A 21659-nucleotide genomic window follows, 5' to 3' on the forward strand; every position below is an offset into this window, starting at 1 on the left:
ATACCGCATAAACAATTCTCAGGAGTCCGACCCAATACATATCGCAGCCGATACAGAAACAGCTCACTTACTTTTCTGCGGCTTATTCCAATTTTTCATCTCAACACATCGACCGAGGTATATTTACAGTCTAAATAACAATTTCCACACTTTTATGTTTTAAAAATCGAAAATGTTCTGATTGGAGAAAAAAAAACTCAGCTGCATTTTAAAAGGTTTCAAATCCAGGATATCGCTCTCTTAACGAATGAGGTGGCATGCATTCGGCTGACATCTAAATAGTAATGTGAATGTACTTACAGATATTTGAAACAAATTTAAAGCGCCCCTTTTCAGATAATATCACAAGCCGACACGTGTGTTTCAAAATAGGGATTCGGACACTTATCATTCGAAAAAAACATTCGTTCTTCCAATTAGCCCACTTGAAAACAGATGGTGTTTAAATCGCGTTTCGACTCTATTTTTTTGGGGAAAAAAACGATTGATGTTAAATATCACAGTGAACAAATTCAATGATTTCTAAGTCAACTTTTAAGTAGCCTCAACTTGAAAGAAAGACATCAAGATGACCAAACTTGTTTACCCTGTTCGCAAAACTCTCAACCCGTGTAAAACAAATTAACTGGAAGATGAAGTTTCGGGAGAATTAGCTACAATAAAACGCTTTTTAAAAATAAAACCGCAAGGCAAGCCAGAGATCTCAAATATTCGTTTACATATCAGTTATTTGGACACCTACCACAATGCATGGATCAAAGCAAGCAGTTATAATTTTCAAACCCCTCTCGTTACAAATTAAAGGAACACGGAGAGATATTACACAGCTTTGAAGTTTTTTTTTCCAAGCCGAATTGAGTAGGGGGAAAAAAAACTTACCAAACTAGCTTCCGTTTTGTTTTAGTACTCTTAGGAACCGGAAGAAACATTCCTGTTTTTCCTGCGCCCTCCGCTCGCTCCTGCTCTGCTGTAACACATATATATATGTATGTATGCTGCTATTTTGTTAATATCATTGCCATACGATTACATACCTCTTATTCGTTTTCGAAGTATGGCTTGATTTAGAAGTAACATTGTATCCTTGCCTAATCTAAGGCGTGCTCACGGTTGGCGAGACAAATCATTGGTTGACAAATAGCAATCAGATGCAAATTCCTAACCTCTGATTCAGCGGGGCCGGCCTCCCCCAGCGAAAGGGATCGTCGGCAAAACGCCACCTTCAGCTGTCCGGCTGAACATGGACGTCAGATGCACAATGGCGCAAGGCGCCGAGAGCAACGTGTGCGCTAAGCTGTCCTGTCGCTTCTTAGGCGCTTTTCACGGCCGCTTGTTTTCCCCACGTGTCTCGCTGAGCAAGGTCCTTCCTCCCCGGGTCGAAGCCACACAGTTTGGCGACGACCCCCCCCCAAAAAAAAGACAGTGGCCCCCTGTTCCCACTCCGCAATCACACGCTCGCAGGCCGGCAAGGGACTTGGCAGACATTCCCTAGATCGATACGCTATGTCCCCGGTGCTCTTTGGAGATGGTCCCTGCCGCGGCGCTCCCGGTATAGGTGGGTGTGTGCAGACGAGTCACACTCGGCACGACCGATGGACGAAGGATGGGAGAGAAAATCGCCAGGGCAAATTTCACCTGCTCTTCTCGTACGTTTGGCCAGCTTAGGCAAACGGTTTATAAATGATTTGGCGCCCTGTTTGTGGCAACAAGAGTAAGGCCTCGAGGGAGTGCTTTCGGTTAGGTGCATCAATATGTAAAAACGACCGGCTTTGCTGAAGTAGATTTCATTAAGTATTCTCGGAGGGTGGCATCTTTTATTTAGTCAGCGTGTTTCACAAGGTCTTTTTAAGGTTACAGCCACATGCACCTCAATGGAGCCTGCGAACCGGTGCTGAAGTGGTTTGTCGCACTGAAGTCGAAACGGCGGCCGTTTCACTCGTTTTCCAGCGTGGCGTGAACCTTCAGGGTGCTCCGACTGGGTGCTTTGGAATACCTGTTCTGCAAGAGTTCTGTGACTTTGTGTGAAAGGTGCGAATTATTCACGTCCCGCGCTTACATTTACAGAAGAAGTAGGAGGCAGGTGCCAAGGGCATTTTCAAACGTGTCTCCATCGCAGCCGAGGTGCTCTGTGGCTGGATGCAGTCGGTGAGCTGCTCTGAAAGAGGAAGGATGCTGCTGGTTTTCGCTCCGGCGCTGTGGTCCCTGCGAGAATCGCCTGTTCGTCTTCTACCAGCGCACGCTGATGGCGGCGCTATAAATAGTGGGTTCCACGGCCAGGCATAGTTGATGCATTTCAGTCGAGCCTGCGAAATATGAATCAGGCTTTACTGCCAAAGTGCCGTGGCTGCTTTGAAATGCCGATAAATTCTTGCAGCCGGGGTCGACTTCTTACAGACCGGCCGAGACAACGACCAAAAACACCAGCTGGGTGTTTGCTCTCTTGCGGTGCTACCTGTCCCAGAGCCGACATCGCGTAGGCGGTTGTAGACTGGCTATATCAACCTGATAATCCACCCTATCTGCGGCCAGTGTGAATGTACCGCAGCACAGCGAGGAGGCAGCACAACTGCACCGATCAGATACCTTCTTTTTGAATACCAGAGAACATCATACCCTAACGTCAGATCTGAAGAGATCACGCAACTGGTTTTCATAATTGTACAACCAAGACATTGTACGTTAGCAGAGCGGAAACAGTGCGAAATGTATAACCGGGTTATTTTGATGTAGTTAGAAATTTTGCTGCTGGACGCAGAGACATTAAAGCTGTTAATTGGTGTACTGTATATCCAACGTTAGGGAAAGTAAGTTTTAAGACACTCGAAGACAGATTTCAGATGACAGAGGACAAAAAAAACATGAGCACAAATGACGCCAATAAAGTTTTTCTTAAAATAAGAAAAATGGCACTTTGTTTCTTATAATTTCACATTCTGTCATCACAATCAAAATATTGAGCTTTAGTAAGTGGAAAAAAATTGTCAGCTCTGAGTGATATTAATCTACATATATAATATTAAAACGTTTAATATTAAATCTCTTAATATTCATTTACTTGCGATGCAATAATTTAGAGTAATAATACACCTCACCATTAATTCTACTATCAATTATTAAGCAATGGCAATGTTTATTTTACAATACAACCGATACACAGCTATGTCCTCAAACGCCAATACCACTCCATATTTAGTATGGTATAGCGTAACTAGATGTAGGAGTTTAATTTTATAGCCGATTTAATAGCCTTCAATAATACAAAATCTATGACGGAATATTCGGTAAATTTGTCTAGAAAGCTACATTTACTTACCAACTTATCAAATGACTGCTTTAAAGTGAGAATTTAGCTGTTAGTGATGCATTTTCAAGCTTGGATTCACGCGGACACTGGACACACTTCGGTTACACAGCCAAAAGAAGCGGTGATTGTTATGAAGCAGCCTTGTTTTTTAAAAAAACACTTTTATTTTAGTTCTTCCAACTAGGATCCCATACCGTGAATTAAACGCACAGTACTGTATTGTATGACAGAGTCCTCTAGTGGTCATATGGGGGTATAACAGCGTACCGAACCTTGAGAGAAGTATGATTCCGTAGTGGATTTCATTACCGTAAAGTAATTCAACAAAATAATTAATTAATTGCTTACACTTATATAGCGCTTTTCTGGACACTCCACTCAAAGCGCTTTACAGTTAATGGGGATCCCTTCCACCACCACCGATGTGCAGCATCCACCTGGATGATGCGACGGCAGCCATAGTGTGCCAGAATGCTCACCACACATCAGCTATCAGTGGGGAGGAGAGCAGAGTAATGAAGCCAATTCATAGAGTTCTGTACCTGGTGGGAGACCTCCTGGGAAAGCTAAGGTTGCTGCTGGAAGAGGTGTTAGTGGGACCAGCAGGGGGCGCTCACCTTGCGGTCTGTGTTTCCTAATGCGCCGGTATAGTGATGGGGACACTATACTGTAAAAAAAAGCGCCATCCTTTGGATGAGACCTAAAACCGAGGTCCTGACATTAAAAATCCCAGAGCATTTCTAAAAAAAAATAGGGGTTTAAACCTCGATGTCCTACCCTAATATCCCCCTGGCCTTTACCAATCATGGCCTCCTAACAATCCCCATCTCTGAACTGGCTTCATCATTCTGCTCTCCTCCCCACTGAGAGCTGATGGATGTTGAGAGTACTGGTGCACTCTGGCTGCCCTCACATCATCCAGGTGGGGGCTACATATTGGGGGTGGTGGAGGGGATCCCCATTACCTGTAAAGCGCTTTAAATGGAGTGTCCCGAAAAGTGCAAGGATTGTTATTTTTATACACCAGAACTCTAAGGAAAGAAACAAGATGGAGATCACAGAATCCCAGTGGATTTGAGACAAGGCACAGCTGATCCACAGGTGACAAATTCCTGCCCCCTCAGGAACGAGACCTGTCACTTTTAAAAATTTTTTAGTGCCTCTGCCAACCCTTGCGAAAACTGGCGAGCTCAAAAAAAAAATTGTCACTGAAGTAGCTGAGAACATTTCTTGGCCTTTGCAGAAGGACACAACCAGGGTGGGAGAACTCAAAGAGGAGATGCTGGTGTGTGTGCGTGTGCGTGTGTGTAGGGGGGGATATTGCCGCCCCTAGGACCCAGAGGAGACGAAATGCATCTCGGCATTGGCATTGCCTCGTGGAGCTGGGGCCACAGCCACACGCTGCTTGAAGACGCAGGGGAACGCCCTCTTGAAGGCCTTGCGGAAGCTGGCGCCCATGAAGGCGTAGACGATGGGGTTGACGCAGGAGTTGGCGTAGGACATGCAGTGCGCCCAGATCTTCAGCTTGTAGGTGGAGTAGCTGTGCTGGAACTGGGGGCTGAAGGCCTGCACCAGGATGTAGAACTGGATGGGACCCCAGCACACGGTGAACAGCAGCACCATCACGGCCACCATGCGCGAGATCTTGGTTCTTGTGGCCTCTGAGCGCTCCGCCAGGAACTGCAGTTGAGGGAGAGGTGAGGGAGTTAGAGGCGAAAGCAGGGGGAGAGATCGGAGCTCTTGCATTTCCTGCATGAAGTCTGGGCTGCAAGATCTGTGCTGTGTCCGATTGCCCAAACCACTTTAAGCAGGGAGCTGCGACAGTATGCGTAGGCTGCAAAGGAACAAAAAAAGGTTTATTCCATTCTGAAAAGAGAGGGAAAAAAAACAGAACGTTTCACCTGTGGAGGTCAGGGTGTCAATGACACATGATGAAGGCCCCATCAGCCGAAACGTTGCGTTTCTTTTCTTCTCTTTTCAGCATGGAATAAAACTTGTTCCATCAGAACACTTTGTAAGCTGGTTTTAGTCTCAGACATCAGAAGGCAAGGAACTTAACCCGTGCCAATTCCATGCAGCCATCCAGTCATTTTCTATCAGCCTCTTCCAGTCAGGGTTTTTGGGGAACCTGAGCCTATCCCAGCAAGCCACGGGTGTAAGGCAAGACACACCCTGGGCAAGACGCCAGCCCAACACAGAGCAGACAGACGCTCGCACCAGGTGGGAGGAAACCGGAGCACCTGGAGGACACCCACACGAACGCAAGGAGACAGCAACCCAAATCCCAAATTGAACCCAGGGCCCCAGAGCCTGCGGGGCAGCAATACTTAATGCCACTTCTTTTATTTACCAATCGCAGCCCCCTCCTTAGCAAGAAAGCTAAAATATGCTCCTTATGCAGGGGTTTGCCATTTTGGATGAAACGATCAGAGCAATATTTCTTTAACAAAAACGAGTCATTCTGGAATCGGAGACTGCACATATGGAGGCAAAATTTAAGGACATTTTGCAGAGTCTTTTGCCGTCATGATCAGGTAGTTCAACCCTCAGCAAACCAAGGAGGAGAAGCAAAAAGAACAGTAAAAACCAGATATCACACAAAACCCGAAACGAGAAACACGTATGATATCTTATTTTTTAAAGCCACTGAGTTTCCTGACTTGCACAGCAGTCACCTGGTTGTTATCTGTGGGCTCCACAGCTGGGCGGCTCATCTGGTAGAGCATGGCAACGTAGCACATGCAGATGGTGAGCAAGGGCAGCAGGTAGACACCCAGGAAGTTATAGAGGATGAAGGCTTTCTCGTGGGCGACGGTGGGGAAGCTTTCAGTGCAGTAGACCTGCGGTCCATACCACTCTCCCTCCGTGATGCTGCTGTACACAGGCACTGGCACCGACACCAGGAAAGAACCTGGTTTAAAAACACGAGAGAGAAACAATTAACCCAGGAGCGTTCAGCCTGTTCCCTCTTGAGGGCTTCTTCCCACATATTACTCCCACAGTTCATCCTTCATCAGCGAAGTTTCCTACTCCTCTGCGGTGCCGTTTGCATGTACAGTAAACCACATTCTTCATAGTCAGAGCATGAGTGCCGCATCCCAGAGGTACCCAACCATTGGCAATGCTCCTGTTTGTGCTGCACTTCCTAAGAGGATCCCTATCTGACTGATCAGTGCTCTGCTTATCACACAACATACAGCCTGGGCTGTCATCAGTTGCATGATTTCAAGTAGGGAGCTGTGTCAGCATGCGTTTCAGCTCTGGAGCCTTCTTCACACAGTACACGCGGAGAACAAAGAGAATACCCAGAGAGCACCCCAGGAAATGAACCCAGGGCCCCACGCCTGCGAGAGAGCAATGCTAAACACCGCAGCACCGTACCGCCCCCTTCGTTTCAACAACCTGAAAACCCCCACGGGGCCACGGCATGCGGATGGCGCTCACCTATCCAGATACCCAGGCTTACGGTGGCGGCCGTCCTCGCCGTTCTGCGGCGCAGGGAGCTGAGAGGAAACACGGTGACGTACCAGCGATCCACGCCCAGTGCCATCAGGGTCACACAAGTAGCCTGAGCCGATACCTGAAACACACACGGATCAACAAGGGGGCGGCCGTCTCGCTCTTTCGGACTCAAAAACGTTTGGGCGTTTCAAGGAACGGTCTCGGTAGACACAAAGACTGACGCCAGGGGGAAAATGCCATCGACGCTTTAAGTCAGCTTGATGGAGATGTAGTTACTACAGCACCGCAAAAAGCAAAGTCGGACTAAAAAAACAAGCTAGGTCAGGTGCGTCAGCATGCGTAGTCTGCAAAGGAACAAGTAAGAGGTTTATTCCATGCTGAAAAGACCAGGTGAGTCTTCTGAAGAAGGCTTCACAGCCGAAACGTTGCGTTTCCTCTCTTTTCTTTCCAGCATGGAATAAACCTGTTACTTGTTCCTAAAAAAAACAACTTACGCTCCAGAGAAAGAGTCGCTCTCACCTGCTGGATGTAGCTGACGAACTTGCACATGAACTCGCCGAAGACCCAGCTGGGCAGGGGGTATAGCGCAGCGGTGAACGGCACGCAGCACACCAGGAAAATGATGTCCGTGGTGGCCAGGTTAGCTGGGGAACGCGGAATTCAAAAGGCACGCATCATTCACGGCAAGGACTCGGCACTAGCCTGCTACAATGCTCCTGGTGGCAACCGACCAACTACCGGATTAAATCCTGTGAAAGCTGTGTGAACGGGACTGTACCGGACCGCGATAACAGCATGTCGAACATTTTAACAAGACCAACAAAAAAAAACTAAGAAACAACAAAGAATACAGAGAAAAACCTAAAAAGCAACAAAATCCAACTGCAACTCATAACTGGCAGCCCACTGGAGCTCAGTAGGTGTGAGCTGGTGTGTGGTGAGTGTACTGGTGCACTCTGGCTGCTGCTGCATCATCCAAGTTGGTGCTACACATTGGGGGTGGTGGAGGGGATCCCCATTACCCATAAAGCGCTTTAAAATGCAGTGTCCCGAAAAATGAAATACAAGTGTACGGAATTATTATTATTAAAACACAGAAAAAAACAACAGCCAGACAAAGAAAATGCAGCTCAAGCGTGTTTATGCTCTTTTATAGTTTTCTTGTTGATAATAATAATAATAATAATAATAATAATTGTTTACACTTATATAGCGCTTTTCTGGACACTCCACTCAAAGCGCTTTACAGGTAATGGGGACTCCCCTCCATCACCACCAATGTGCAGCATCCACCTGGATGATGCGACGGCAGCCATAGTGCGCCAGAACGCTCCCCACACACCAGCTATCAGTGGGGAGGAGAGCAGAGTAATGTAGCCAATTCATAGAAGGGGATTATTAGGAGGCCATGATTGGTAAGGGCCAATTGGAAATTTGGCCAGGACACCGGGGTTACACCCCTACTCTTTTCGAGAAGCGCCCTGGGATTTTTAATGACCACAGAGAGTCAGGACCTCGGTTTTACGTCTCATCCGAAGGACGGCGCCTGTTTACAGTATAGTGTCCCCATCACTATACTGGGGCATTAGGACCCACATGGACCACAGGGTGAGCACCCCCTGCTGGCCCCACTAACACCTCTTCCAGCAGCAACCTTAGTTTTTCAGGATTGGAAATCTATGATCAAAGTAATCACAGACTGATTGGATATCTAAAACAATCAGGGATGCGTACAACACAGTCTTTTTCAAAACATTATATTAAGGCACCCTGGACACTATGGTATCGCTCCACAGAGCCTGTCCTGTAAAAAACGAATAATCTCCATTGTGATGGAGGAGAGCATCTCATTGAGCCGGCTCTCGAAACAATGTACATGGATAGATTCCCGTTCTTTAACAACATATATATTATTTTTGCCACCACTCTTCCGGACATCAGTGCTAATTGTTCTTCTGGATACGCGCACTGAACAAGAAAAGGAGAAATATCCTCACCTATGTAGAAGTTTGTTGCGGTCCTCATCTTCTTGTGCTTGCTGATGACGTGGATGACCAGAGAGTTGCCCGCCAGCCCCACCGCCATGAGCAGCGCGAAGAACAGCGGCACCAGCCAGGCGTCCACCAGGAGCGGCGGGCGCAGGGCGGCCGTGCCGTTCCAGCACGGCAGCGCGGAGGCGCACGACTCGTTCAGGACACTGGGGCACCGAGACCCGCAGCCCTCGCCCGCCTCGGACATCTTTAAATACAGCCCTAGCAATTAAAACGACACATCACCTTTGCCTTCTTCTCCTTCTTCCTTCCTTGACGTTTTTGGGAATGGGAGTTATTTTATATTTGTTACTTTATATTTTTTTTATTTTTTGTTTACCGCGGGTCCATTAAATTGAGTTCTGAACCTGACCAGGTTCAGACGAGACAAGTAAACGACAGGACAAGTAAAACGAAGCTTAATCGTTGTGAAAAAAGTATTTCTAAACAGACCGGAATGTTGTAAACTCACTTGCAGCAAGAAAGGGGAAAAACGCCGGGTATCGTTTTTTATAGAAGAAAATCACTTTCAAAAAGCTTTAGACCGTGTTTGTCTGTGCCTCCCCGTTCATTACACTGTAGAAACCCTGGTGATCTGACAGCAGAGTCTCGATTAACACAAGTCCAAAACGGCGACTGCATTTTGCTCTGTTGTCAGGATTTGGAGCCAAGATCAGATTCACAGCCCCAAAGCTGTGTCGGCTACATAAGCACTTAATGCTTTTATAGCGCCCTTGTAGCGGGGGTGGGCAATCGCATGGCGTGAACGAGTTCACTGCTAAATTGTGTTCTTCTCCGCGGACCACCTCTGAGCTATGACGCTCTGCGAAAAGTGTTTCAATTTAAGAAGAGCCTCTAATTGCGCACAACAGGATCCAGACCCGAGTGTACCATTGCGAACGGAACACGCTGGCGAGCACAAAGCTGAACTCAATTAGGGTCGCAGCTGGAAGCAAAACGTCGAAGCGGCCTTTCCGTAATTATCTCAAAATGCTATGAATGAAGTACATGAACCTTTTTGTCTAGCGACTCAAGCGGGCCGGGCTAAGCCACTTGTGCCTGCTCTTCTATGCGTGACATTTAAACGTTTAAACCTGATCACCAAGGGAGTAAATCCGTTCCACAACGCACCAGAGTCCATTAATAAAAATTAGTATACAGCCCCCCCATCAACGAACAACAAGCGTAGGTCACACAGACCTTCACCTGGAGTGCTGTTGACCGCGTTTCTTTCGGGTTTCTTTCAAACCGAGTTCTTAACTCCTCAGTTCCAGTAACTAGAAGCTCGATTGTTGCCGATTAAAAAGGCCCTTAAAACCTTTTGTGCAATCTGTGACCTTCTAGGGCCAGGGTTGGATGCCCTAACTCTAATCACCCACTGACATCCCTCTGTACTCATGAGACTTGTATTGTTACTGAAGAAATATGAACACCTATACTCGCAGTAGTAATTTACAAGAAGATCATTTGGGCATCATCCTCTTTAAGGACTAGCTTAACATATTGCAGGCCTTAGATTTTCATACTTGACTATTTGTATTGTCAAACTTACTGGGATCACAAACCCCACACACCCCTAGTCTTACCGTCTACACAGTGCTGAGTGAAACATGGGATCAGGGTGCAATCTAGCGACAGAAGTGGCATTTAACTAAAACCTTTTTTTGCCCATCATGCAAAGCGTCAAGTGTCACAGTTGCCAGCTCTTAAAAACATGCTTTATGCTATTTAACATTCCCCTGACCCCACTGGGTTCCAGCTAGAACAACAAATAACTGCGTTAGTATACTATATAATGAAAGATACAACAAGACTCCATTGAAGATGGTCATTAGTAGGCAAGAAAAAGTTTGACACCACTGCCATAAAGAAATGTACTCACATTTATTGAATACAAAGACTTTTAACATAACCCAAATTATACACCTGAACCCCTTGCGCAGATTGAATGTGAATGAATGAGCCCTTTTATTTGTAATGATTAGCAAACCAAATCTGTCCAGTTCTTAATGTTCTGGGGCAGCCCAAAAGGCAAGTGCAAATTCATTTTCCACCTCACTGTATGTGAGATTTCAGTCTGACTTGTTTTCTGTTGATGCTGTGTAAACAGACACGTTGACAAACACTGGCAAGAGCCATTTTTGCCACAGCTGGTGCCAAACATCGAAGGATTACAATCCTAAAACAGGAATGAGAATTAAACTTCATGCGGTCCAGATGCGAGATGCAATATTTTACGTTTTCTGAAAACAAGACAGTTGAATAAAAGACAATCACATGAAGATCATTCATTATTTAATTAAGAATAATTCAAGAAGCACTGAGATGGGTTAAAGTAATGAATCGCACTGTAACCCAGGGAAAACCCAGCACTACTGATCTGGCAGGTAGAGGCCTCCACCGTAATGCTGTGAGCAATGGATCAAGGGGGAAAACAGTCACTTCAGGAAATTGTGGAAAAAAAACCACAAGATGGACACAAATTCCAATCACCTTTGGTGAACACATTTAAAACACGCACACCGAATAAAAACAAAACTTTGGTAATTTACATCTCTGGCACCTGTAGTCATGTGAAAGAAAAGGCAAGTGAAATATGTCCAGGTCATGTTCTTTCACCATGCTTCCTTCTGAAGACATGATGATGCAGCAAACTTCACCTCAGCACCAAAGAGAACACACTGTATATATATACATACACACACACACATATATAACTCATATATACAGGTACATCCACAGGCGTATGTAAGGCGTCAAGTGCACATCAATGGTTTGTCAACAGGTTAAAAAAATGTGCTGAGCTTCAAACACGGACAGTTCATATCTTCACCCAGCGGACTAAGTGCTCGTTGTCTCCTTTGCGTCATAATGATTTTCAGCATCAAGGCCAGAATTTCTCAAATGTGGCGATTTAAGAATTCCTTTCATTCATGGGTTGCTTTATTTTCAATTAAAAGTGCACCTCGAAGGTGGTCTGATAATGACCTGTTGTACTCCCATAAGAGCCCACCAGTCCCTTAACCTAAAAATGAGTAGCTAGTCAGGCCAAAAAAACTAGCAGCTGTCCAGAAATGGGAAGGTGAAATTAACTTTCAGATGGATTGTAGTCTCCCTGCCCAACTCAGATTTCAGGTAAAAACGTGAAAGCTGCACTGTATATGAACATACACTAAAGCTTTTGTAAGGAATGTGCAGAGCTTTATTACGATTCAGATTAATCGAAGGTCTGCAGTTAACAGAGATTTCAAACACACCTGAGATGTTCAATCGCAACTGTCAACATATACACACACACGTGTGCACAAAAGTTTCAACACCTTGAGCCAGTGGTGATCTAGAATACCTGGGCAGGGTCAATATCTCATTCTCCTGAAGAATTCTATGATTTTACATTGATTACTTGAAGGTACTCTTCATATTTCTTTAATCGCATAAGAGATTGTTTTAAAAATGGTGAGGTCAATCATCGTCGGCGATTTCTATAAAGTATGCCGTTATTTTTCCACGTTCGTTAGGATCTCCAGCCAGCAACAAGAGCTTTGTTTCTAGCTTGCAAGTCAAAAGGACTTATACATTCACCATTATATGCAATTTCTATAAAAAACTGGAGAAGTCTGTGGATGAGCTGCCTTACTGGTTTTCCTGTAGTACATAAATAACAGATTATATGCTGGCATTGTGAAAATTCGTATGTTGTTGTGACTCACAAGGCAAGTCCTGAGTGTTTCGCCAAGAAATCCTTGTTCTTGGAGGATTGTTAAAATAGTCGTTGGAGCCCCCTAAGAGGTTTAATTGGTTTAGGCGCTCACCTGAGCATTGGCCTAGCTCTACGGTAACGGGTTCGAGCTGGGGTCATGTCACTGTGACTTGGGTTCCACGAGTGGAGGTGCACAGTTGGCTGAGTGGCGCCAACAGCAGGGTGCGAGTCAGTCAGCGTCTTTCGGCTATAATAGACATTCTGATCCCAGCGCCCTCATGGGAAGTTCCAGTGCTGTCCCTAAAGGAAGCACACCTCTCCTCCAGTTGCCACAGAACCCCCCCACAGGGGTCTGTGCTGCCTGCGCCCTCTTAAAAGACTGGCCCAAAGGTGGGCGGGTCGAAGGAGTCTGCCTACGCTTCCTCCGTCTCCCGTGTGCGGACTCCGGCTTGTAGCCCGGAGCCGAGAAGTGAAAAATCACACAACCAGCATTTCCACATCTGGAGGGCACAACACTAAAATACTTCATTATAAATTAAAACAAGTAATCATTAGGGAGAGCCAAAGAACAAAGCAGGTTAAGTCCACTGCCATTCTGACCCGTCAGCCCTTGGAAGCTGAAGAATGTGGACAAAAGGGCAGTGCTGTACCAGCAGTAAGCAAATAAAGCTCCCAAGAGTTCCGTATATAAATATATATATACAATAAAATACATTAAAGGATAAAGACATGCACTCTTAGCAGTCAGAGAAGCAAATGGAATAGGGCTTAAATGAACTCCTACCATGTAAGGAGTAACAGATTTTAAAACATTGTTAAGCGTATACACTAAAACTGCTAAAATGTTTACTTGCCTACATTTTGTTAAGCTAACTTGACCCACCCTGGCAAAAACGCAGCAAAAGTGGATGGATTTAACTTTTATTTTCTGCATGCTAGAATTGGAAATCCATCCCATCTACTACTTTTTTTTTTTAGAACTCTTCCACAGCCCATAAACGCAGTGAAAACAGCAGGCTTTCATCTGTATCTTCATGGTGATACAGTATCATGAATCACCGTGTTGTCTCATGAGAAAACTAACAATTGAGACCAATCTTTTTCATGTTTAAACAGGAATTTCAGGACCAGGCATTTCAAACAGCCACCATGTTGTTTTCAAGGTCTGAGCCCTTAATTTCTCCTGGTTTCTCCAGTAAGGGACCATAGCCTAAGGCTATCCTAGTAAGAAGGAAATAACGTTCAAATTTTAATTCTAACACCTTTTTAACATTGTGCATATTATTTCAGGATTGCTGGGTAAAAGTTTACATTTTCAAAACCTACATTTATGACATTTTTTTTTAATACACTTCTTATTTAGTATGCATACACCCTGATGATGTATTGGCAATCTGAGCAGTTATGGGTCTAATTTGTGGGACAACTCCCTCCCCCTGTTTTAAAATGCACCCCAAACTGACCCCCCCCCCCACCCCGTATATTTGCCCAGTTGATTAGATCAGGGCTGGATGTGAGACACAGCCCCTCTCCACCTCCTCCTCTCAGCTCATCTTCTCCAGGTACGCAGACAGCAGCAGCTCAGGCGGCAGGAACTCTTCCTGCTTGTTCATCACCTCCGTCTGGCGTGTCCCGTCACAGTCACAGCCTGAGCCGCGAGGCAAAACCCCAAAATCAGAGCATTAAGAAAACCTCCAGGAAACATTCGCTCATCCAGTCCAAGAACTACATGGACTCAATCGCCCAAGATAGTTCTTATGTCATCATTCTGACTTAATGTGCTGCTCTCTCCTGCAAAGACTTTATTTAAAAATAAAATGAATGATATTTTCCCTAAAAATCTCTTTTCTGCTTTTCTGTGGTGTTAGGATACTGATGAGCACAAAGGAACAATCAGGGTACAGTAACCGTTAGCAACAGAAAGATGACGCTTTATACAAAAAGGTACTTACTTGCTGAAACAAGGTCCATATACTGACAGATAGCATGAAGCAGCAGTCTCTCATAGCTAAAAATAAAACAAAATGGCAAATAACTATGAATATAAAATAATGCATGATAAATAACCAGCCCCAAAGACCATCTAAACACAGCAGTCAAAAAACTACACTGTAGCGGATTACTCTGTTTTAACAATGTGTTTAATCTGAATTAATATCACATCAGAGCAAACCTGATCTTGCAATTGATCTTCCTGTACAAACAAGGATGCACCCCTGTTGTGTCCTGGGAGGTGAGCTCCTACCTGCTCCTGAGCTTTGTGGTGTAAACGGAGTGGGGCTGAGCGGAGAAAAAACGCAACAACTCTTCTTCCAGCACTTCCAGAGTCCCCTGCGGTGGAAAAGAGAAAGAGGGAGAGGAGAGAACATGGCTCCATCAATGCGAGTTCACCATGTCAAAACTGACGAAGAGTATGACCTTCTCCATTCCTGACTTGCCAGGAAGCTTACAGATATTGCTTTAGGAATCAAAGCTGACAAGTTTTGTGCTTCAGGCTGAAGCTGACCACCGGATCTTCCTTAATGTTAGTGCCACGCCCTGCTCCAAAAGTCATTCTACGTATCCAGCAGTCAGAGATTTCTCAACCGAATCCCTTATTAAGAGGCTTATGTCATGAGAGCACAGCACACAATTAAAGACAAACGGATACCAGGAAAAACTGGCCAGCGAAAAAAAAAAAATTACTCCCACTGCGTGGGCTTCGCCCTCACCATGGGAACCTGCTTGCGTTTCAGCGTGGTGCGAAGCCTCCTGTCGATCCGCAGAAAGCAGCTCTGGGGGCTGTAGGCCGGATTCACTGAGGAGAGGAAAAGCTCAAGATTACCTGCTGCCGGACAGAGCTCATGAGCTCAAGCAGCACTGTCCCTGTGTGAGTGTGCAACAGGAAGACTAACTAAGCTGAGATCACCAGTCATTTTTTTTAAGTGGCAAATGTGTTTGTTAAGCTTTCAGATCTATTTATGACACATTAAGAAAGAGATCTACAGTCCTGATTTTGGCTCCTACTCAAGGCCTGCTCAAGAGTATTACAGTACAGAACACTAGTACAAGCTGTGTGAAGACTGACATTTCATTTTGTCACCAGCTGGAGCCACTTGTTCTCTAGATGGACAAGCAATACTTCAGCTCAAGAGGAAAATCCCTTGTAGTAGCCCAGCGGTCAGCACTTCAATGAATGAACAGCAGCTGGCTCCCCCTGTTACTGCGCAGTAAGAGGGGGGCTCACCCTCTCGCTGGTCCTTCTCTTTCTCGGGGAGCTTGGCTCTGCGACTTCTCTTGGCCTCCTCCTCCAGGAGGCCCAGCAGCTTCTCCTGCTCCTCTCCGGAGCGGTTCATGAAGTCGTTCCAGAGCTATCGAGACAGGGGAGACACGCGAGCCCTTTCAGCTCAGGTTGTGCGATACTGTTCACGCACAGTGCGGCCTTTTCACAAAAACAGAAAGAAAAGGTCCCGAGGGTGCATACATCCAGCTGATGGAAGCTGTCAGGTAGGGTGAGCATCAGGGGTATGGCCGCCTGCAGGGTGGCCTGTCTTGACAGCAGCAGACTCACCCCTTCTGGGTGCTGCCTAGTAAGAGCAAGTGGAGATCAGCGAGTTTCAGCTGCTTAGGAAAAACACAAGGGCTCTGCAGTGTAGACCAGAGAGCATATTTGCTGTTGATCTCTGCTCAGAATTGGAGAGTTTCCAGAGTTTCTGGAAGGCACACTCCTGAACACAGTATTCCATGATGGCAGAAACAAAGTGTATCTACATACCATAGAGCACTGTTAACAGAACCCTTCGACTGACACACAGGTGTGTGTGCTGCACTCCGCATCTCTCAGAGTCTCCCAGTTTAACGTACTGACGCATCATCAATGTTAAGAAGATGCAGAGAGAGAAGATCTGAACCTCCTATGACTGCTCTCGGAGTGAGCTCTGTATGAGTGATTCTATGTAATTAACATTACCTGGATATAATTAGCGTTGGTGCAGGCCTCAGTGAAGACTGACGGGGACGCAGGGTCTTCGCCGGTCTCTCCTTCATCTTTAGAGCACTCGTCTCTCTCCAGCAGGTTGGTCAGGTAGCGAGCTGTGAGCACACACAAGCACTGAAGCACAGCCTAGGCATTGACTGTAAGGCACTAACCCACAAGGCCTGTTTCTGCTGGCCTATCCGGACGACTACCAATCGCTTTCCTTCCTTAGGAGCTTCGAACTCCCAAGATCAGTGACGCATTTACGACTTTCTCAAAACGCCAGGCATCCACCTGCAGTTCCGAGTAGAAATAAAGAACACATTTTTTTTTTTAACAATAACAGAAAATAAGGGTACAGGCCCCTTGTCCTTCACAGGCCCAGCTTATGAGTTACTACAGTCCTATTGTAAGGTTATCAAGTCATGCTTTTCTAAAATGTTATCACAAAACCAAAGGTTCTTTATCAAATAAAGGGTTTAGATATTCTTTATGGTCCGTTGTCTTACTTGAATAAGCTCTAATTAATAATCTATAGGTGTTGGTTTAAATTATTTTCTTCTGACAAGTGACATCTGACACCTACCTGTATAGCTCATAAAAGAGCCAGTGGTCTCAAGGACACCAGCCTGACTCAGTAATTTCCAAGGGACTCTTCACTATTCTAACTATACCTATTCCATAAATAGCCATTCTTCACTAAGGAACAGTGACAAGCACATGAATGAAATCAAGGGATGTTATGTTACAACAGTACAACACACTTGTAAGGCTTCAATTGGAATATTGTGCACAATTGTGGTCACCGTGTTTTAGAAAAGATGTTGCTGCTCTGGAATTGGGTCAGGAGCAGAGCAGCCAGAAACATTGCTGGGCTTAAGGAATGCCCTGCAGGGACTGGCCGGAAGAGCTCCCTTTCTTCAGTCTTTGGAGAGAGAGGATTTCAAGGGCACCCGAGATGAGAGTCTGGAATTCTCAAAGGCAGTGGCAACCCAAACCCAGCAGGCCTTATTTGGAACCAGCGGTGCAACCCGAAACAGGACACTAGTGGAAAACGAATATGTGTGATGGTACAAACTACTGACGACCAGACAGGCCTGAAGGGGCTCCTCTCGTCGGTATCTCTTCTTATGGTCTCTGGGTTTCAGGCCCAGGTCGCGGTGAGACTGTAGCAGAGACCTGACACAAGGGTGCCGTATAAAGAGCTGACCCTGCGCTCTGACCCCCAGCTTCTCTCTCCCTGTCTGTGTGTCTCATGGAGAGCAAGCTGGGGTCTGCCGAAAGTCAAATTCCCAAAACAAGAAGTTGTATACGGCCAATAAAGCGATCTTATGAGGAACTTTCGGGAGCATTCGGGCCCGGACTACCAGACTCAGAGACAGTTTTTACCCCCGCACTGTCAAACTGTTAAATTCCCAGCCTCTCTCACTCTCACCTCTCACCTATGATCTGAACCTCACAGTGCCTTCTTCCTTTCTTACCAAAAACCCAAACACACATTGAAAATCTACCTCTACCATACATGTCAAAAGCTCCCTCCCCATAATTTCTATCCCTTTATTTTATTCTGTTGATGCATATTTTTGCACATTGCCTGTTAACTTTTTGTTGTTTTGCACATCGCCTGTTGTTGTTTTTTTGCACATCGCCTGTTGTCTCTATCTTTCTTTTTGCTACACAATCGTATTGTTGTTGTTGTTGTTTTTCTCTTTGTACTACTTATGTCCGAGAGCTAGCTAAATAGCATTTCATTATACCATATACCATGTATATGAGTGTAATGACAATAAACTTGAACCTGAACTTACTGTTCTCAAGGCGCCTCAAGCTCTTCCGCCCCTTGGCCTTGGGGATGAGGTCCGAGTTGCGAATGGCCTTGTTGATAAAGTACTGCTTCCGCTTGGCAGGAGAGATGCGCTTGGCAGGTGAGCCCGTCAACGAAGGGTCCGGGCCATCGACAAGTCTGCAAGACACAGGTCACCCTCGTGAACCCACGGGCAACAGGTGCTTGTAGCTGCAACTACGTAAATCAACTCCACAGACGAATAAATGTGCTGATCACAGTCAGCAAAAACTATGGTCATTTCTCTCATGACCTGAAAAGCAAACACTTCTCATGAAATTAACAAATTGTACATACCTGCCCGAAAAAAGGGTAGGTCCCGCAATTAGCCGACAACAGCAAATACTACAATCTATACACACACTAGCTCAAGCTGTGCCTACTGGCATCAGACATTTTATAATTCGGGATGAAGTGATGTTAGAGGGACGTTACAAAAACAAGTGGTGACTCGCCAAATTTCAAACACAGAATTTATATGCAAGGTAACTCGAGACTTTATGAAATACAGAACGGATTTTACTGTGTGTTAATGTCACATGGGGTAAGCTGTCATGAAAACTGTTGTGTTCAATTTCATGTCTGGGGAAGCTCGTGTGACGTCAAAATGGGGAGCTGGACAGCAACACCCACGCAGAGTGAAAGAAATCTTCCTACTTATCCCAGACCTGGCTGGTTCTTGTCCATTCAGTGACAAGAACTGGCCAGCACAGGCACAGGCAGGGCAGGGCAGGGCAGGGCAGGGCAGGGCAGGGCCGCCATCTCAGTGCTTAGGTTACATCACTGCACTGCACAGAACGCCCCGTGAGGGAAGGACATGTACAGCCACTGGTAAGGAACATGCCCAGACGGAAACCTTCCGCTTTCTGGACAGGCCGCCCTTATCTGGACACGAGACAAACCGAAGGCTCTCAGCCCCTCCCACTGAACCTCCCGTGACTATCTGCAGGTGAGCGAGGGCGTCATCTCGGCTCCTCACTGGGACTCACTCCGTCCACAGTATAAATCAAGCTGACTTGGCAACTGGAGGCCAAGGAGTTGACACGTTCAACAGTGTCACAGAAAAAGCAGCTGGTTGCCAGGTCAGCTGCAAACCGATAAGACTTGTAAGAGTAAACCTGTCAAAATTAAAAAAAAGTACCAAAGCACTCACCGCCGGTCCATTCTAAGCTTGTATCTCAACACATAACACACATGAAGACCAATCTTCACCCAAGTGTAGGTCTAGCGTTAAGTTAAAGACAGCCCCCATTCTTTTTTTCCCCCACTTTAAAATAAGTTTGATCATTTGTATAAAGCACGTGAACAGATTTTTATGAATATCGTCTGCACAGATTGCTTACAGCTACTATAATGACCTTTAACACAACATCACTGACACGTCAGTGTGACTCACTTAAGTGTCAAAGTATACAGGCAGGATTCACACAGAGGAATGTCATCCAACCCCGACTTTCAGTCAGGGCAGTAATAGAAGTCTATTCAAAAATAAAAGGGCGACGGTTTTAGAAAAGGGTCAAACACCGGAACTGTGAGGCAAAGAATGAAATGTAATGTTTGTGGGCAGAAATAAAATACTTCAACCTAAAGGCTAATGGCAGGGATCCACAGTCATGGCCAAAAACAAGGCAAACTCGGTCAGAACTGGGCAGGCGAAGCGGGGTCCTTTAAGAGAAGTGGGCGGGGTCAGCGCGCAGCGTCTCGTCCCTGCCGCATTCTGATTGGCCGACACAGCCGGCTGACTGAAGCACATGCCCACGGTAAAAATAGGCACAGATACGGAGCGTGTTATTAGAAAAAACAGACTTTTTTTGGCATAACACATTTAACATTAGATTCCCAACGATGTCATATGCGACGGGCTACGCGAACCTTATTTTTTTGGTTCCAACTGACATGTTCTACATACAGGGCAATTCAGATGACAAAAACAGTGTAATACACAGATTACGTTTACATCACATACGTGTATAGCCAAGGCAGAAATTACATTATTTAATGGAGGGGAAAGAAAAACCTCAGGCCGATGTAAATATACCACATCGCAAGCAAATTTAAACATTAAGCATGCCTATTAAGATCAGAAACTGAACGTTTTTAATTCCCTGGTTCATGTACAGCCAGCCTTTTAAAAGAATATCTCACATATTCCATAGCATATATAAATATGATCAAAATGGCGTCGAAAGACTGTCCAAAAACAAACTCCTAAGCCAGAAGAGTTTTATATTTTATTTGCATTACAAGCAGCATTAAGAAACCTGACTACCCGATGTCATAAACCAATTAATTTTTCCCGAGGAGCACTCTGAAGATCAACATTAATATTCCACCTTCGAGTTACGCCCAAGCAACACCTGAGCAAACCTCGAAAAAACACCAGTTCTCTCTTACATCTTTGTACCTAATTAGGTCAAACCAGACCTATTTTTCTACGCGAAACATTTTTTTTTATCTCAGCAAAACGTGCTTTGTACTTACATATAATCTTCTTCCCCGCCGCTGTTGTTATTATTGTTCAGCACCACCATATTTACCAAGAGACGTCGGTGAGACAACGGAGCTGATTATACAGAGAGACCGGAGGGGGGTGGTGGGAGGTAAAAAATAGACTAATTATAAAAAGTAAATAAAAAATAAACCTGAATATTTACAATCCCTGTCGCTCTCCCGACAGAAGCCGGAGCCCGCAGTCCAGGAAGTGATCACTTCGGCGAGGAAGTTGAGTGTAAGGCGGTGTCAACGCCCCTGGGTACCGATGGTTGGAGGGGGAGCGGTGGAGTCTGATTAAAAATTCACATTTCTCCCGCAGCAGCAAGCTGCACAGTCTGCGGTCGGCGAAGAAGTGACACGCCCATCCCTCAACATTTCTGTGACTGCGGGGGACACCCCCAAAAGCCAGCGGTGGGGGGGGGGGGACTTATTAATCGTGCAAACCCCCATCATCCACTTGCACTGATGGATCATGAACAATCAGCTCATTTAGAGAGGTTTTTTTTTTTAGAATCTCACGTGAGTTTGATCGTTCGTGAAGAGTGTATACTTCTTGTGAAAGATTTTTGCGAAATAAAGTTGATTTGGATAGAATACAAAATCCGTATAAGTCTTTGCTTCCACCCCCCTCCCTCACAACGTGTGGCTGATTTTTCTGGCTTTTTAAATGTAAAGTAAACGGCGGACCCGCCGATTCAGACGCACAGACCCGTCAAGCCTCTGCAAACAAGCCGTGTTTCCCCGCATCGAAATTGCTTTTCTTCACCCGAGCCTTTGCCATACCTATAACACTCTTGTGCAGGGGTCTGGCGCGATTGCTTTGGAATACACAAGGGGGAAGAGTGTTTTAAACATAATAAAAACTGTTTTCG

At 45.6% G+C, this 21659-nt stretch overlaps 3 protein-coding genes across 8 annotated transcripts in view; all 3 read right to left on the reverse strand.

Annotated features, from left to right (window-relative positions):
- arid3a (AT-rich interactive domain 3A) overlaps positions 1 to 3676 on the reverse strand; it is a 62720-nt gene extending 59044 nt beyond the window's left edge. Inside the window, exon 1 of one of the 5 annotated variants that reach the window (XM_069186170.1) lies at positions 3314 to 3676. The gene's annotated coding sequence lies outside the window, so the exon portion shown is untranslated. Of the gene's footprint in view, positions 1 to 742; positions 826 to 879; positions 1139 to 1163; positions 1390 to 3313 lie in introns of those variants that run through there. The other 4 variants (XM_069186171.1, XM_069186168.1, XM_069186167.1 and 1 more) reach the window with 4 other exon arrangements.
- A 630-nt stretch (positions 3677 to 4306) lies between these two features.
- LOC102685477 (G-protein coupled receptor 54-like) lies at positions 4307 to 9740 on the reverse strand. Of its 2 annotated transcripts, XM_069186131.1 has the most exons (6): positions 9269 to 9740; positions 8764 to 9018; positions 7286 to 7410; positions 6749 to 6884; positions 5980 to 6215; positions 4307 to 4984 (listed from the first exon to the last, which is right to left on the reverse strand). In XM_069186131.1, the coding sequence occupies exons 2-6, from the start codon at positions 9002 to 9004 to the stop codon at positions 4634 to 4636; spliced, it is 1089 nt and encodes a 362-aa protein (XP_069042232.1). In that variant the 5' UTR covers positions 9005 to 9018; positions 9269 to 9740; the 3' UTR covers positions 4307 to 4633. The 2 variants fall into 2 exon arrangements, with proteins under 2 accessions (XP_069042232.1, XP_069042231.1); XM_069186130.1 differs by having other exon boundaries at positions 8764 to 9740.
- A 921-nt stretch (positions 9741 to 10661) lies between these two features.
- Positions 10662 to 20998, reverse strand: r3hdm4 (R3H domain containing 4). The gene is made up of 8 exons (XM_006639809.3): positions 20776 to 20998; positions 18260 to 18414; positions 16446 to 16567; positions 15723 to 15846; positions 15208 to 15293; positions 14742 to 14827; positions 14449 to 14504; positions 10662 to 14144 (listed from the first exon to the last, which is right to left on the reverse strand). Exons 1-8 carry the CDS (start codon positions 20823 to 20825, stop codon positions 14041 to 14043), a joined length of 783 nt encoding a protein of 260 aa, XP_006639872.2. The 5' UTR covers positions 20826 to 20998; the 3' UTR covers positions 10662 to 14040.
- Positions 20999 to 21659: the final 661 nt, after the last annotated feature.

This window comes from Lepisosteus oculatus, chromosome 29 (assembly GCF_040954835.1).
Source record: "Lepisosteus oculatus isolate fLepOcu1 chromosome 29, fLepOcu1.hap2, whole genome shotgun sequence".
NCBI lineage: Eukaryota > Metazoa > Chordata > Actinopteri > Semionotiformes > Lepisosteidae > Lepisosteus > Lepisosteus oculatus.